The following is a 14311-nucleotide window of genomic DNA, read 5'->3' as shown; positions in this document are numbered from 1 at the left end:
TAGTAATCCAGCTAGAGGGCTGGCTTTAGCTCTGAGGAATGTGAACTAAAATCAGCTCAATAAAAATGCCAGAAGTTCCCAGAGCCAAGGACAGGTGCTGGCATGAAGACTCCATTGCCCACCCATCAGAGAGACACTGAGTCAGTGAGAGCGCCTTGTGTTTCACACTATGTTGGGGCGACCCAGTGAGGACATCAACAATAAGGCAGAGAGTGGTGAGTGTGATGAAGACACCAGAACTGGGTCACAAGTTAAAATGTGACAACAGGGAAGAGATTGGTGGGTATATGGCTTTTTGATAGTTGACATTTGAATAAGAAGTCTGAATGACCAGGGATCCAGAATTGGCCGTGAGATTTGAGGAAGGAGCTCCAAGAGCACGTGCAGCAGTCCTGAGGCAGGGAAGCCTTGGCCTTGGGGGAGGAGGAGCCAGTGCCGTGGAAGCAGGCACAGGGAGAATGAGGGGAAGGGACAGCGGCAGGTCTGCAGGGCCCTGGGCTGTAGCAGCTAAGCCAGGGAGACATGCGGTGAGCATGCTTCTGTGTGAAAAGAGCCAGAAAGGAGAAAGACAGGAAATCGAGAGAGATGCGAGTGTCACAGTCCAGTCAGTAACTCCTGGAGTGACTGTTGGAGTATTGGTGGGAGACAGCAGTGGAGAACAGGCTGGGTGGGGAGCTCGCGGGGCTACCACAATGGCCTTGAGTGCCTGGCAAGGACTTGGGATTTTTCATAAGGGTTTTGGATGGGCCAGACCAAGGAGTCCTCAGGAAGTGCATGTTGGTATCAACATAAGGGAGACTGGTAAGCAGGAGGGCCTGTGTCCCCGGCAGCAAGATGCTCTGAACTTCCTGGGTCACAGTAAGGGTCAGCTGCATCTGCCTCCCCTTGACCATTAAGACCACCTGCCAAAACAAAGAGGAACTGCCCTGTCCTGTAGTCCAGGGGGTTGGTTTGCTCTTGGCTCCTGGGCTATTCTCCCTTCTTCATTGATTACATTTGGGAGACATACCTTTCCCCGTGGAGAGCAGCCTAGCAGTCTTGGAGGGAGGCAGCCCCTGGGACTGCATCCTGAGGGCATGTTGGGAGGATAAATTAAACAACTGGGGTTTATTTACGGTGGCAGCAGTGCCATGTGACTGAGGAGTCTTACCACTCAGTCTTTCTAGACTGGTTCTCCTGCTTTCCTCTCATCTCTGCAAAAAAACCTTCTTAAGCCAAGTGGGGATGGTTCCTGTTGCCTGCCTGACACATAACTGAACCCCTCACCCAGTCGTGGGCATCCACAGACCTTTACCAATGGGCTGGCACATGCATTCTGAGGGCTGGGCAGGACCCCCGGGCTGGCTCACGGAAGCTCCAGCCTTCTCACTGCCTGGGAGGTTGGCATGAGCTCCAGAAGCAGGACCTGCAACTGGGTGAACAAGCCTCCCACCAGCAGGTGTCATCTGTTCATGTCTAGATGCCTGCTCCACACTGGGTTTATGGAGGTAAACCAGGCAGGCAGAGCATCCCTGCCTGCACAGATGGAGGCCACCCCACCCATTCAGTGCCCACAGTCCATTCACTCTGCCTTGTAAGAGCATCTTCAGTTTGCTCGGACAAAGCCCCTCCTTACTCTCAGCAACGTGGATCGAGCACAGCTGCCCTACCCAGGGCTCAGAGGTGAGCCTGATGTGCTAATGTCAATTGGACCATCCCATCCCACTTCTGCAAGTATCCAAATTGGAGCTGTAAGCCATGAGGATGTTTGCCGAGGTTGGGAAGCCACTAAATGAGACCTGCCCTGTTCTTCCCTACACCGGGCATGGACGTGTGAGGTTGGAAGCAGTGCAGCTACTTTGCTACCAAGAAGAAAAGGGGCCGGATTTTCTAGGCAACCATCTTGTAGGCCACAAGCTTGTGGCCAGCTCAATGAAAATACAGCAGACACTGAAATATGGATGCTGGGTGACGAACTGGAACCATCAGGTCAGCCTCTCTTGAAGTCCCCTCTCTAGCCAAACCCTTCCTTGTTTAAGCCAGTTTGAGTTGGATTTTGCATCACAACCAAAAGGGTCCTGAAGAGAGACAGGGAATTAAAATAGTGTGGCAAGTATTATGCCCCAGGAAGTGCAGGGAGATGGGGGACTGGGAGCTGGAGATGGCAACAGCATAGCCGAGACCTAACAGATGGGCAGGTGCAGCAGGCAGAGGCCGGGCACGAGAAAAGAGGTACAAGCGAGGGGGCAAGTGTGAAGGCTCAGAGGGATCAGGATTGCACTCAGGAACTGGAAGGAATGCTGCCCCACTGAAAAGAGGGGAAGGGAAAGGCCATGAGATGCGCGGGGTTCTCATCACCTGACCTCATGAATGCTGTGTGCTTAGATCCAAGTCCTTGTCCACAGAGTCACCAGGGTCTTTAGGCAGGGATGCGCCAGGCTGACTCACATTGTGGGAAGGTCTCAGGCGGAAAAGATGGAGCTGGTGGGCAGCTTAGAGCCAGGAGCAGTGAGGAGCTGGTGCAGAGGGGAGGATGGGGAGGGACCTGGCCCAGGGCACCAGTGGTAGGGCTAAGGGCCACCTGGCAGGTGGGGCCGCACAGGTGTGATGAGAGGTTTGATGCCAGAGGCCAGGGAGAAGAAGGCATCTAGGCCGACTCCCCAGCTCCCGGCTGGGGCAGCTGATGATGGGCAGGGCTGCCAGTCACTGAGCCAGGGTAGAAGGGCCCAGTGAGGAGAGCACACCATCAGCCCAGCCTGCCGGCCTCATGCCCATTCAGGCCAGTTGCATCATGGTCCAAAGGAGAGTCCAGATTGTGGGGAGATCAGGCTGGCCAGTGTTGGTGGGGCAAGTAACCAAAGGCAGAGATTGACGGTGAGGCCACCATGAGCAAGGACAGTGAGCAACCCTGGGCCAGAACTGTGCAGGAGCTCTAGTACCTTCACCTGCTGGGACCCAACCCAAGGGGTCCCACTTATCAGTGCGCTCCAGGAAAGAAGGAAACAGCCATGATGTGAAACCCCCACAGAGAGGTACACAACACAGACGGAAGATGTGCAGCAACTGCTCAGTGAGTTTTATTTGAAACCTGCTAATAAGTGAAAATAAAGCACAGAGGAGGTGATTCAGGTGAAACGTGAAACTGATGTCTCTCTTCCAACTGGGCCCGCGGCCACACACCAGCTAGTGCTGCCTGGATCGCAAGGACTTTCTGTTCGATTTGGAGATTCCAGCCTCCCTCTCCTTCTCAGGGTCGAAGACTTCTATAAGCAGAAAAGGCCAGGAAGACACCAAATGGCAGGGCTCATTGCACTCTTGATAAGAGCTCATGTTCACAGCTACATCTGATGTTCCCAGGATCCTGTCCCCTGTCTAACATTCCTCACTGCTAACCCTCCTCCCCACCTGCAATGACAGGAGAACAAGCCCAGTTTACAGACGCACCACCTTTAGGGAGCTGTGGATACCACTTTCATTCCCACTCCTGACTGCAGCTGGGGAGAAAGCCTTGTCTAGACCAGGTCTCATATGCCTTGGAATTTCTGCTGGACTCTAGTGAGCCTTTTGGACTGTGCAAACAAGTCAGCCTTCACTTACTACAGAAGCTTCAATGTGGGGAGGCGGGGTTCAGGCCCTGCTGATGCTGACCCTCACATGCATGGAGCCCTTGCCTGAGCAGCCAGTCTCCCAGGGCTCCCTCAGTGCAAGGCACCAGTCCTCATGCCCTACACACAGTTCTCCCAGCCCAGCCCCTCCCACAGGCCACGAGGGCCCACAAGTACCTTGGGGACACCAACCTGGTATCTCGTGGGGCCAGTAGTCATTACAGTGGGGGCAGCGCGGCTCAGAATTCGACTGGAAATATTTGGCCACACAAGGTAAATGCATCCTAATCCCACAAGTCTCGCAGCTTTGACCCTGAAACAAAAAAGACGGCTGTGGAGCCTTGTACACACCTTCATACTCACAAATCATCAGGAAATTGTCCAGCAGGATATGTATTTTTTGTCTTCCAAGCCCAGATTAATAATAATAACCCCAGAGAATAATAATAACCCCAGAGTCCTTAGCATAGTGGGTTTTATTAAAGAATTCTGACAAATGAAGTGCAAGGCTCTAAAGGCCGGAGCGGGCAGTGGTGGCTGGCCAAGCCCAGCAGAGCATCAAGGCCACCCTGAAACTCAGACTCCCTGCACGTGTGGGCCCTCACACCCTGCAGGTGGGCATGAGGAGGGCTACAACCTTTCAGAAGGCATTATGAAATGTATTTCAAACACTTTAAAAAAATAAAATAAAAAAACACATACACTCTCTGTCCCAGAAATTCTTCTTCCAGGAATCCAGCCAAAGGAAGCAATCCCCAGACACCCAAGGGAGTAGTTGCAAAGAGACTCATCAGAGTGTAGTGACCATCGGAAAAAGATAAAAGTTAAAAAGAAAGAACCCTAACCTCTAGCTGCTGTAAAGCCCTATAAAAGTCCACAGTGAAAAACCAACAACTTAGGAAATCAGCAACTGACACAGAAAGATGCTCGTCACACAACCGCCAAGATAACACAGGTGCACAGCAGACTGCTGACAGCCTCCAGTAGAAAAATATAGCCAAGAGCCCTGGGGCTAGAACACAGGGCCAGGAGGCGAACGGGCAGTGTGGCCATCCCAGACACTTCCAACAACGGGCCCACCGACTCACATCGGAGGAGGTGATGGCAGTGCCAGAGGCCTGGCCCCACAGAGTTCTGAGGGGCCCACAGAGCCCCCAGGCTCGGCACACCTGTGGGGAGCCCCACATGTGGTACCTGGACAAGGAGGCTGTGGCAGATGTTACAGATCTTCACAGAGTCGGGGTATGTCTCCCGGATGTGCTGCTCCATCTCCAGGATGGCCCTGCTGTGCAGGGTGAACTCTCCTTCCTTCTGCAGAGACATAATGGAGGCGGCAATTTCTCAGGCCCCTTCCTAATAGGTACCCTGTCCCCTTTGCATTCCCAAAACCCAAGGCCCAAAAAGGTGCAAAGGGCTGGATGCCTTTGCCACTACAGGTTTTCACCAACCCAGCCAACAAACGTGCAAGCTGGCCCCTCAGCAGAGCCTCAAGTGGGAACACAGGCAAAGACCTGAAAGGAAATCGAGGACCCCCAACCCCAACATTGTGCCTTTACAGACTTGAGTCACGAATCTGCACAGCAGCCCATGTGCGAGGCACTGTCACAGCCCACCTACAATGAGGACACTGAGGCCAGGAAGGGAAGCAGTGTCCGCAAGGGGTGAACTTAAGACAACCCCCACTCCACGCTCAGAAAGCATATCAGGTGCCTCCCAACACTGCTGCCTGCAGCTTCCACAAGGACGGCCCAAGGTCATTTCCGGCCATGTCACTTTACAGATCAAGCTGGAAATGATCCAGACAGGGCAGGGGCAGGCCTGAAGTCACACCGTGGTGGCACTGGTGGTGGGGCCAGCCAGGAAATGCGGGAAAACCCAAGGAACAACAGTTCAGCTGCCCTGTCACCAAGTTACAGGAAAGAGGAAGGCTGAGGGTGACCCAGTTCAGAGGCCAATGTCACTAAAGCCCCTGTAAATTTGATTCATAAAGTCAACCAGTGAACTTGGATGTGAATCTGCTAACCATTTTTTATTCCATCTGAGCCTCTCCCTGATGGAGAAAAGGGAAGTGTCTTGCCCAGAAATGCCACTGACGACTGAAGCCTCCTGAGTTACCCCCAAGGGCTCTTCACTTCTGTTATGTTCTAATTTTTACAACAAGCAAGGGCAATTTCTCCCACTTCTGGCATTAACCACCACCCTCCACCCTGGTTCCTGCTTCCATCCCCACATGGAGTGTTGAGGAAATGGTGTGCTTGTGTAACCAAGCCCAGAAAGTGCATTCACTCCACCCCGGGCCACCAACAGAGGGCCCAAGTGGTCTCCTAGAGGAGAGACAGGACACAGGGGTGCAGACTGTCAGAGCCAAAGAGCTGGCTGCAGGGAGCAGGGAGAGTGAGTGGGGGGCACTAGCATCCAGCACCACAGCCTGTCGGGCCAAGCACAGTGGGCAGGGGTGCTGTGCTTCTCAGGTGTTATGAGCATAGTCCTGTGGCTCTTCCTTCTGCAAAAGCTCCCAAATCCATATGGTGCCCATGTTCACTCCGGCCACCATCCCAGCCACCTTCACCTTCTCCTAATTGTGCTCAGCCCGCTCCTGCCCTGCTGTAACCCTCGGTAGCACTCTGATCTCTGTCGGGCAAACCAGCCTTGTCCCTCTCTGCCTTAACCCTTCAAGGCTGCCCCCAACTCTCAGGCTGAAGAACGAATGCCCTGTGCGCCCATCACCCAGTGTCCCACTGCTCCCTCAGTCCTCCCTCAGCACACTCTGGCTTTAGCTCCTTGAGCGCACCATGTCCCCTTATGGCACAGGGCCTCTGCAGAGGCTGCTCAGTGAGCCTTGGATAATCTTTCCCACCCTCAATGCCAGCTGCCTCCTACACAGCCCTCTGCTTGTGTCGTTCCTCAGTTGAGGGCAGGCTCCTTTGTTAAAGTTATAATAAAATCATGTTGCTTTCTATCTGTAAGTACAATATTTCAGTGAGATGCCTAGTTTCTGGTCCCTCCCCTGACCATGAGCCCCCGAGAGTAGTGAGCTGGTCTGGCTTTGCTGTCTCTTTATGTTCCCAGCACTGATATGGCCCAGTACTCAAACCATGATAAACATCTGAGGGAAGACTAAGTAGACCTTGTTCCAGTTCTGAGTTAGGTTCATGCCACATTTACTAAATATCTACTCTGTGCCTGAAACTGTGCTCAGTGCTTATCACTTCATAATCCTACTCAGTCCTATGGGACTGAGACTCACAGGCAGGCAGGGAGCCCAGGCCTCAAAACAATGCCTTGCAGCTGACCACCCCTACGCTGGGCCTCTGATAGGCTGCAGAGCTGCCTCAGAGCACCTTCCTGCCCGGATGGAGCGTTGCACAGGGCATAGGAGCAGGGTCCTCCAGGCACTAGAGTCTCCCAGCATACTGAACAAAGTGCCACTGGGGCAACATGCCCACACATATGAGTCTGTAGAAGGTCCCACTTGTGACAGGCTGGGAATCAGATTCAGACACAATCCCTCTGATCACAGTGCTGCCCCAAGAAAGGTGGGTCTGGGACCAGCCAGCACCCACTCCACAAGCCCCCAGCTGTTCCTCCAAAGTGCCACAGAACTCCTGGCAACCCTCACGTCGCTGACCAGTTTAGAAAGCATTCAACCCTCATGAAAAGTCACCTGACAGCAATCAACATCTGCAGCCTTCAGATGGGAAACAAGCTGAGGTGAGAAACCACTTGCCAGAAGTCGGGGCAAGCGGCAAGGCCCCAGGAGGAACCACCTGGAGGCGTCTCCCACTGCCCCCACCAGTTTATTCCTTCATACACGTGAGGCCGAGGGTCAGTCAACAACAGGACCCCCCACAAGGGCCGCGAGGGCTCCGGGTGGTGGGAGGCTCACTCTCTGCAGCATTCCCTCAACTTGGACACTCAGAACCTCTGACCCACTGTCTCACTGGAGCTCCGAGCCACCCCTGAAGAAGGTGGCCCCAGCATCTTCATTGTACCAAGGAAGAAACAGAAAAGACAGGGGCCTGAACTCAAAGTTCAAGTCTAACAGACCCAAGAGGCGTCTTCTTTCCCCAGTTGCCCAGACTCTCTGAGCAGCAAAGGGCTGGGGGACAAGGCAAGCCCAACGATCAAGTCGGGTACGAATCTCTTTAACTGCGACATGCTAATGCCAGCATGGGCTGCACACGCATACTAACTCCTGGGTCAAGGCAGGGTGCAGAGGGTGTCTTCAGTGGTGGAGTGGGTAGCTCTCACAAGTGAGATAGCAGATGGCTTCAATATGTTTGTTTATGAATATCAGTATTTCTGGTATCATTTTTTGTAACTTTTAAATAAATTCTGTCCCTCTGGAGCTGCACCCATCTGCCCAGTCACCCTTTCAGCATTTACTGAGTAATCACAGGTAAGACAAGGCACAATGTGAGGAATTTGATGCCCCTGCCTTGAAGAGCTCGGTCCGAGGACAGAGTGAGGTCAGTTATGGTCCGAATACCCAAGAATGTTCCATATTGCCAAATCCTCCCCAAAGAGGAAGAAAGTGATAAAGCAGTTGCTGTAGTCACCCGAACTGGGTCCTAAATATGACCCTGCCACTTGCTGGGTGTAGGACATCACCCTGACCACAGAGCTGAGGCTTGTTCAGCTAAAAAACAAAGGGGCTCTTGGTCATCACAGGGTGGCCAGGAGAACCCAAGGACATGATGTCTGGGCATCAACGAGCCCAGAGATCCTGGCACTCACAGGCGCTCCTGCCACCCATGACCTCTCCAGCCGTCTTCCTCCCATCAGAAAGGTACCTCAGGAGCTGACCATTTGCAGTCAGAATGCCAGGAGCAGCCCATCCCCTTAGAGATCAGTAACTCAGAACACTGTCACTGTGACTACCAGAGGTACGCTCTCCCTGAAAAGGAAGTGAAGAATCATGTCGGCCGCAGGCCGCAAAGTCGGGCCCCAGTCTGACCACCAAGTGGGGAAGTTGAGGGCCACCCTGAACAGGCCCTGCACAAATACAAGCACTCACACAGGGTGGCGCTGAGGTAAACTGGAAAAGAGCTGAGCCTGTCCAGCTTGGGTTTCCTAGAAACACAGGTGCCTCTGTGGAAAAAGAATGTAAACATCTGTTCTGCCCCATCCAGTCAGTAGAACAAGATGTGGGACATCTAGAAACTTGAGCCTGCAGTCTGGTCCCTTCACAGATGTCCACACTCCTCTCCAAAAGCTTGTCTGTGTGTCCTCATGGTGACAGTATAACCGTTGCACAAAGGCAATTCCTCTGGGATCCCATCTCCGGGCACTAGACACACACCACTTGTTCCCATCCTTCACAGCCCTGGGGGCGATACTATTATTTCCCTCTTACAGATACAGAACATGAGGTCACCCAGATCATAATTTAGAGGTGACACTACAGCTGTGCTCCTAACCACTGTACAACACTGCTTCACAGGCTATGGACCAGGGCTCAAATCCTGGAGCCTACAAACCTGGGCACAACCCCTAGCTCTGCCACTGCTTGTGGCACCCTGGACAGATCACATGAGGGAACAGGAAGCTCCAAATCCTCCTTACAGGGTCATTGTGGGCATCAAAGCATAGAAGGGACCTGAAAGGCTCAACAGACATCAGCTGGATACAATATGGTTATGGAGGAAAAATTATTATTAATTCTAAAAAGTGATCCAAGCTAGCTGGGAAACCACGAAAGAAGAGTACCTCAATCAGCCATTTATTCTGTACAAACTTCTGCAGCACTTGCTCAGCTTCCTTCTTCCGCATCTTCTTGCCTTTAAGTTGATCGACCAGGTTCAAAATATTTGTGGAAGAGGCAAAGCCAGTTTCTGAGTCAATAATCAGTTCCAACTAGAAGAAACAGCAGGTATCATGTTTGTTTATTAAAATGGCAAACAAGTTTTAAGCAATAATACCAATGCTGGTAAGGAGAGAGGTAGTAAAACTACTCATACCACAGGCAGAATTGTACATTGGCACAATCCTCAGGAAAACAATCTAATCACATGCATCAAAAGACATAAACATATTCACTTCTAATTCAACCCTCTTGTAACATCATCCCAAATAAATGCTCTCAATGCCCCCAAATCAAGGAGAGTCACCTCACCTCTAATGTCTCTACTTCCCTCAAGATGGAGAAGCTGAGAACTGAATGAATGAATAAATGAAGCAGCACACCTCCTACTCAAAGGTGGCCAGGCCAGCCTGGCAAGCTAAAGCCAGGAAGGGCAGGAAAGCAGAACCAGGGTGGGCCGGGAAGAAAGCAAACTCAGGAGCTGCAGAAGCATTGAGGACCCACGCCAGGACAGGCTGACAGGCAGCCTGAACCAAGTTCTACTTGGTTTTCCAGGCTGGCTGCTAATTGCCCCAAGAGGAGCTGAGAGGAGGATGATTCTAGGACTCTGTCCTCAGAGACCTGGATTCAACAGACCAGTTGTGAGGCCAAATGTCAAAATTATTTTTATCTACCCAGTTATTATAATGTGCATCTAGGGCTGAGAACCACTGTCTTACACAGGTGCTCAGCCAGATGAATGAAAAGAGGGTTAATAGTACACAACTCCGAAGTAGGGTAGGCACAATAGTGCCACCTTGTTAAAACCCAGATTCGATTCAAGGGTCTGGGTGAGGATGGGATGAGGCCTTCCCAGCAAGCTCCCAGGTGATACTCCATCTGCTGGTGCCAAACCACATTGCCAGTACCCTGTGGTAACACTTGTTCACCTGCACTGAGCATCTACAAGGCCCAGTACTCAGTCAGGGGCCAAATCCGGATGAGCCCTTCTTTCCCAGGCAGCCTCAGAGACCTCCCCATCCATCACAGGGCAGCTATACATTCTGGGTGAGGCGCTCACTGGCATCCCCCTGCAAAGGGCTTTCTTGGGCAGCAATGGTGACCCTTAAAGACTGCATTTTCCGTTTCTAATAATGAAGGCCAAAGTTTCCCATAAGAAGCTCAGCTGATGGGAGTTACTATTACTTACGGCCTTTCTAAACAGATCCAGTTCATTCTCTGCAAAATCTGAGGCCATTTTGGAGATTGGAGTCGTTGCAAGATTCACCTAAAAAATAAGTCAGCATGATGGTCCAGCTGTGCCCTTCAACTGTCAGTTAATCCATTTGCTGGTTCTCCCTCCCTCTTCGCCCTCCTTGCCAGTCACTGACTATGTCCACGCACTGTGGGCCACAGGGATAAGTTTGTAACCAGTCCTATATTACAGACTTAATTCTTTAGCTCAGTCAACATGTCTAATTCTTAGCGATTTGAGAACTCCAAAAGTTGTACAATATTTTCCAATCTCAGATAAATTTTGAAAACTTGTCTGATTGCTAATGGAGTTTCAAATGCACAAAGCACTGAGAAAGGCAGTAAGGAAATCTGATTTACCTATTTAATACAGATTTCCACAGATATTTGACTCTCCAACCCTTTTTATCCTGGTACTGAGTTTGGGAAATCCTGGGCTTGAGTCTCTCTCAGTGTGAACCTGGCTAGTATGAGTCTGATCTCCTTTGATTGGCCTCAGGCAGTTTCTTAGCCAAGGATGGGGGTCTTGTCAGCTTCTCCCACCTCTATTTCACCTTGTTCCCTCGCTGGGAGGGAAAACCTGAAAATAGGCAGTCCCAAATGGGTTTCAATCCTTTGTACCCCCAACACATTTTCTTTTCACAGCTTCTATGTATTATCCCTTTAAGGCTAATATTCCATGCATTTGGGTGACTTCTTGGAGAAGACTGTTAACAAACAAAATGAAGCCAAACACATGCCACCGTGCCTAGGGTGCAGTCAAGCAAGCACTGAGCTCAGGAGTCCAGGAGCAGGTTCTGGTCTCCCTGACCCTGACAATGGTAGAGGGCACTACAGAGATTTACAGCCCACAGAGGCCTGGTAAGTACAGAAAGCAGGCCGGGTCAGGGGGGCAGACAGGGCTCAGTGTCTGTCTCCCTGTCTCAGAGCCTTTGTTGAGGCAGGTCACCCTCCTTCCCAATGAGGGCACTGGGTAGCTCTCTCAGTCCGTTACTCACAAATACCACTAGAGGGCTCTGTCTGGCACGTACCAGGGCATAAATGGGTCTCCCATCATCTTCGGTGATTCCTTTCTTTATCTCAATATACAATGACTCCAAGACACTGTTAATGTTGTTGATGAAGTCCTCCAACTTTTCCACAGGAGCATTGCCTGGAAATAAACAAGCAAAATGTGGAGTGGGGGAGGAAGGGGCGGGGCACTTCATCAAACACATGTAACCTGTTTCCCATCAAACTGAAAGGGACAGCAAAGCCAGAAATGGTCAAAGGTCTCTGCCCCCTGGCTGAATGTGGCTTCTTTCTTCCCAGACTCTTCAGAGAGACAAAGGGTGCTATGAGGTAGAAAGTCCCTGGGAAATGGTATCTAAGCCCGCTGTAGTTTTTCTCTTTCCTCACAGCCCCAGCCTGCTTTCCCACATAGCTCCCTACTGCCTCATTACCATCCCCACACAGCACCTCGCACACACTCGTGTGCCCAGAACCTGCTGACTCCTACTGCACACAACATCATGGCCCAACTCCCTCACCTCGTCCCAGCGTCCCCATGTGAAGCCTCAGTCCCTGAAAGTCCTTATAAACATGTCCAGTATATCTCATTTCCTTCCTCCCATTATTGACATCTGAACATCTATTGGACACTCAGCCCGGTGTGCTGGGCTGCAGGGGTGCAACAGTGAAGAACAACAGCTAGGGGTACAAACAGCAGCTCACAATGAGCACTCCCAACAGGAGAAGTCCTGTTCCCAGAATTCTTCACACAGTAATTCATCAACCCTGCCAACAGCCCTCCAAGGCAGGTGCATTTCAACCTCCCTAGGCTGGGCAGGTCCACTCAAGACTCAGGTAGACGGAAGAAAATGCGTGGAGTCGTGGGGATGCTTGACATGGCTTTATTCAGGGGGGGCACACAGGCCAAAAGCCCATGTCTATGTCAGTGCACCCTAAGAAGCCCTTACCTTCGGAAATACTAGAAGGAACAAAGCCGGCTACAAGCCAAATAGTGAGGTAACCTAGCATGAGCTGTGCATGTGAGCCTACTCAAGGCTAAGGGGCAGTTTATCGCACCCAGACTCAAGGCTGCGAGAACACTGCTTTACCAGACTCCTTCAAAGTTGTAAGAAGCTGCTCCCCCTAGTTACCCAAGCACCTGGGTGAGGAAGCCAGACCGCCTCCACTTACCCTACAGCAGGCTCTAGCACCCTCCCCCCACATGCAGAGAAGGGGCTGGCACCCCCGGCATCACACCACCAGGACCTGAGCGGCAGCTGTGCTGACCGTGGAGGGGCTACCCCACCACTACACTGCCAACAGGAGGTGCACATCCCAGAGGCCACAAGGATGCCGCTACCACTGACAGGATCCATCAGTCCACCAGAGAAGGGGGACGACCAGAGCCCAAGGCAGAGCCACCCAACCCAGTATTGCAGGGGTCTGGGGTGAATGTACAGCCAAGAGTCTGAGAGAGAAGAAGGACCAAGAGAGCCAATAAGGCTGCAGCGGAATAAGGCGCCACATGGCACAGAGCCCCGTGGGCCAGGGGAATGTGTGACCTTCCTCCTGGGGGCAATGGGGAGCCCTACAGAGTTGGAAGTAGAGGAAGGTCAGGGTCACCTTTTGTCTTGGTACCTTTTGTACTGTGACACTTTCTTAAACCAAGAGGACGTATCATTGTTTTCACTTATTTAAATAATTATTTCAAAAGATTTGTGCCTTAAAAAAAAAAAGAAAAACAACAGCAGAAAAACGCAAATATGATACCACTTATGTTAAAAACTATAAAACTAACAAAATGATATTTCAGGAAAAAAGCCTCGCAGTTTACCTACCAAACGGATGACCAAGGGGTGGTCATCCCAGGGCACTTAAACTCTATCTGTGTTTAACTTCTTGCAGAGAAGGGTATTTCTAAGCTCCTTGTATACACTGGTGGCACCGGAAGGCAAAGCCATAGGGGCTACATAAAGGAGACAGACAAAAATCATGACAGTAGCATGACAACAAAATTTAGCCACTACTGCTGAAAAATTTTGACCAGAGGAGAGAGACATGACAATATTTCCTGCCTCCATGCCTTTGGCTCATGTGTCCTTCCTTTCTGAAATGTCTCTCTCCTTCTCACTCCTTTCTGCCTACGAGTTATGAAAGCCAACTCAAATGGCACTTTCTTCCAAGAAAGGTTCTCTGCTCACCCCAGGGCAGAGTGCTTTTGAACGCTCTTCCTCTTCTACACCACCCAAAACATCTCTTTGTGGTGTGTGGGTCTGGCTTTTCTGCCTAAGCCTGTGCCCTCGGCTTGCTGGAAACCTTCCACCTGCAAAGCACATAACCCTGGGAACCTCGGGCATTCAAGAACCACCGCTCACTGACTGAGTGACAGAGTTCTTCGTAGGCAGGAACCACTCCTGTCCACCCAATATGACACAGTGGCAAGTCCCACCTCCCTCTGAAAGTGATCATTCACATTTTCCACTGAAGAGGCCACTCATGGGTGTCATTCAGAAAAGCACACTCTGGGGGCAGATCAAATGCTTTCTAATACATCGGACTTTCCAGACACCTTGTGCACACGAAACACTCTACACTTTCCTCTCTCCCCACCATCTCTGGTTTGTTGTCCAACCTCGTATTTCAAAATACAGTTTTTACTATATTCTCATTTAAGGAAAAAAACCCACTTCCGACTGCTGTC

The 14311-nt window shown here is 51.3% G+C and overlaps 1 protein-coding gene across 2 annotated transcripts in view; it reads right to left on the bottom strand.

The window, feature by feature from the left end:
* Positions 1-3035: 3035 nt before the first annotated feature.
* Positions 3036-14311, bottom strand: part of NSMCE1 (NSE1 homolog, SMC5-SMC6 complex component) — a 34729-nt gene continuing 23453 nt past the window's right edge. For both annotated transcript variants that reach the window (XM_054580874.1, XM_054580873.1), the window contains 6 exons: positions 11652-11773; positions 10577-10654; positions 9294-9440; positions 4779-4895; positions 3777-3897; positions 3036-3242 (listed from right to left, as the gene is read on the bottom strand). In XM_054580874.1, coding sequence (XP_054436849.1) covers positions 3163-3242; positions 3777-3897; positions 4779-4895; positions 9294-9440; positions 10577-10654; positions 11652-11773 — 665 coding nt within the window. In that variant the 3' untranslated portion in view covers positions 3036-3162. The remainder of the gene's footprint in view (positions 3243-3776; positions 3898-4778; positions 4896-9293; positions 9441-10576; positions 10655-11651; positions 11774-14311) is intronic.

Source organism: Pteronotus mesoamericanus, unplaced genomic scaffold (assembly GCF_021234165.1).
Source record: "Pteronotus mesoamericanus isolate MK-2021 breed Mesoamerican mustached bat unplaced genomic scaffold, CSHL_Meso_final contig_64, whole genome shotgun sequence".
Classification (NCBI taxonomy): Eukaryota; Metazoa; Chordata; class Mammalia; order Chiroptera; family Mormoopidae; genus Pteronotus; species Pteronotus mesoamericanus.
The sequence above is the reverse complement of the archived record's forward strand: the minus strand, read 5'-3'. Positions and strand labels throughout refer to the sequence as shown.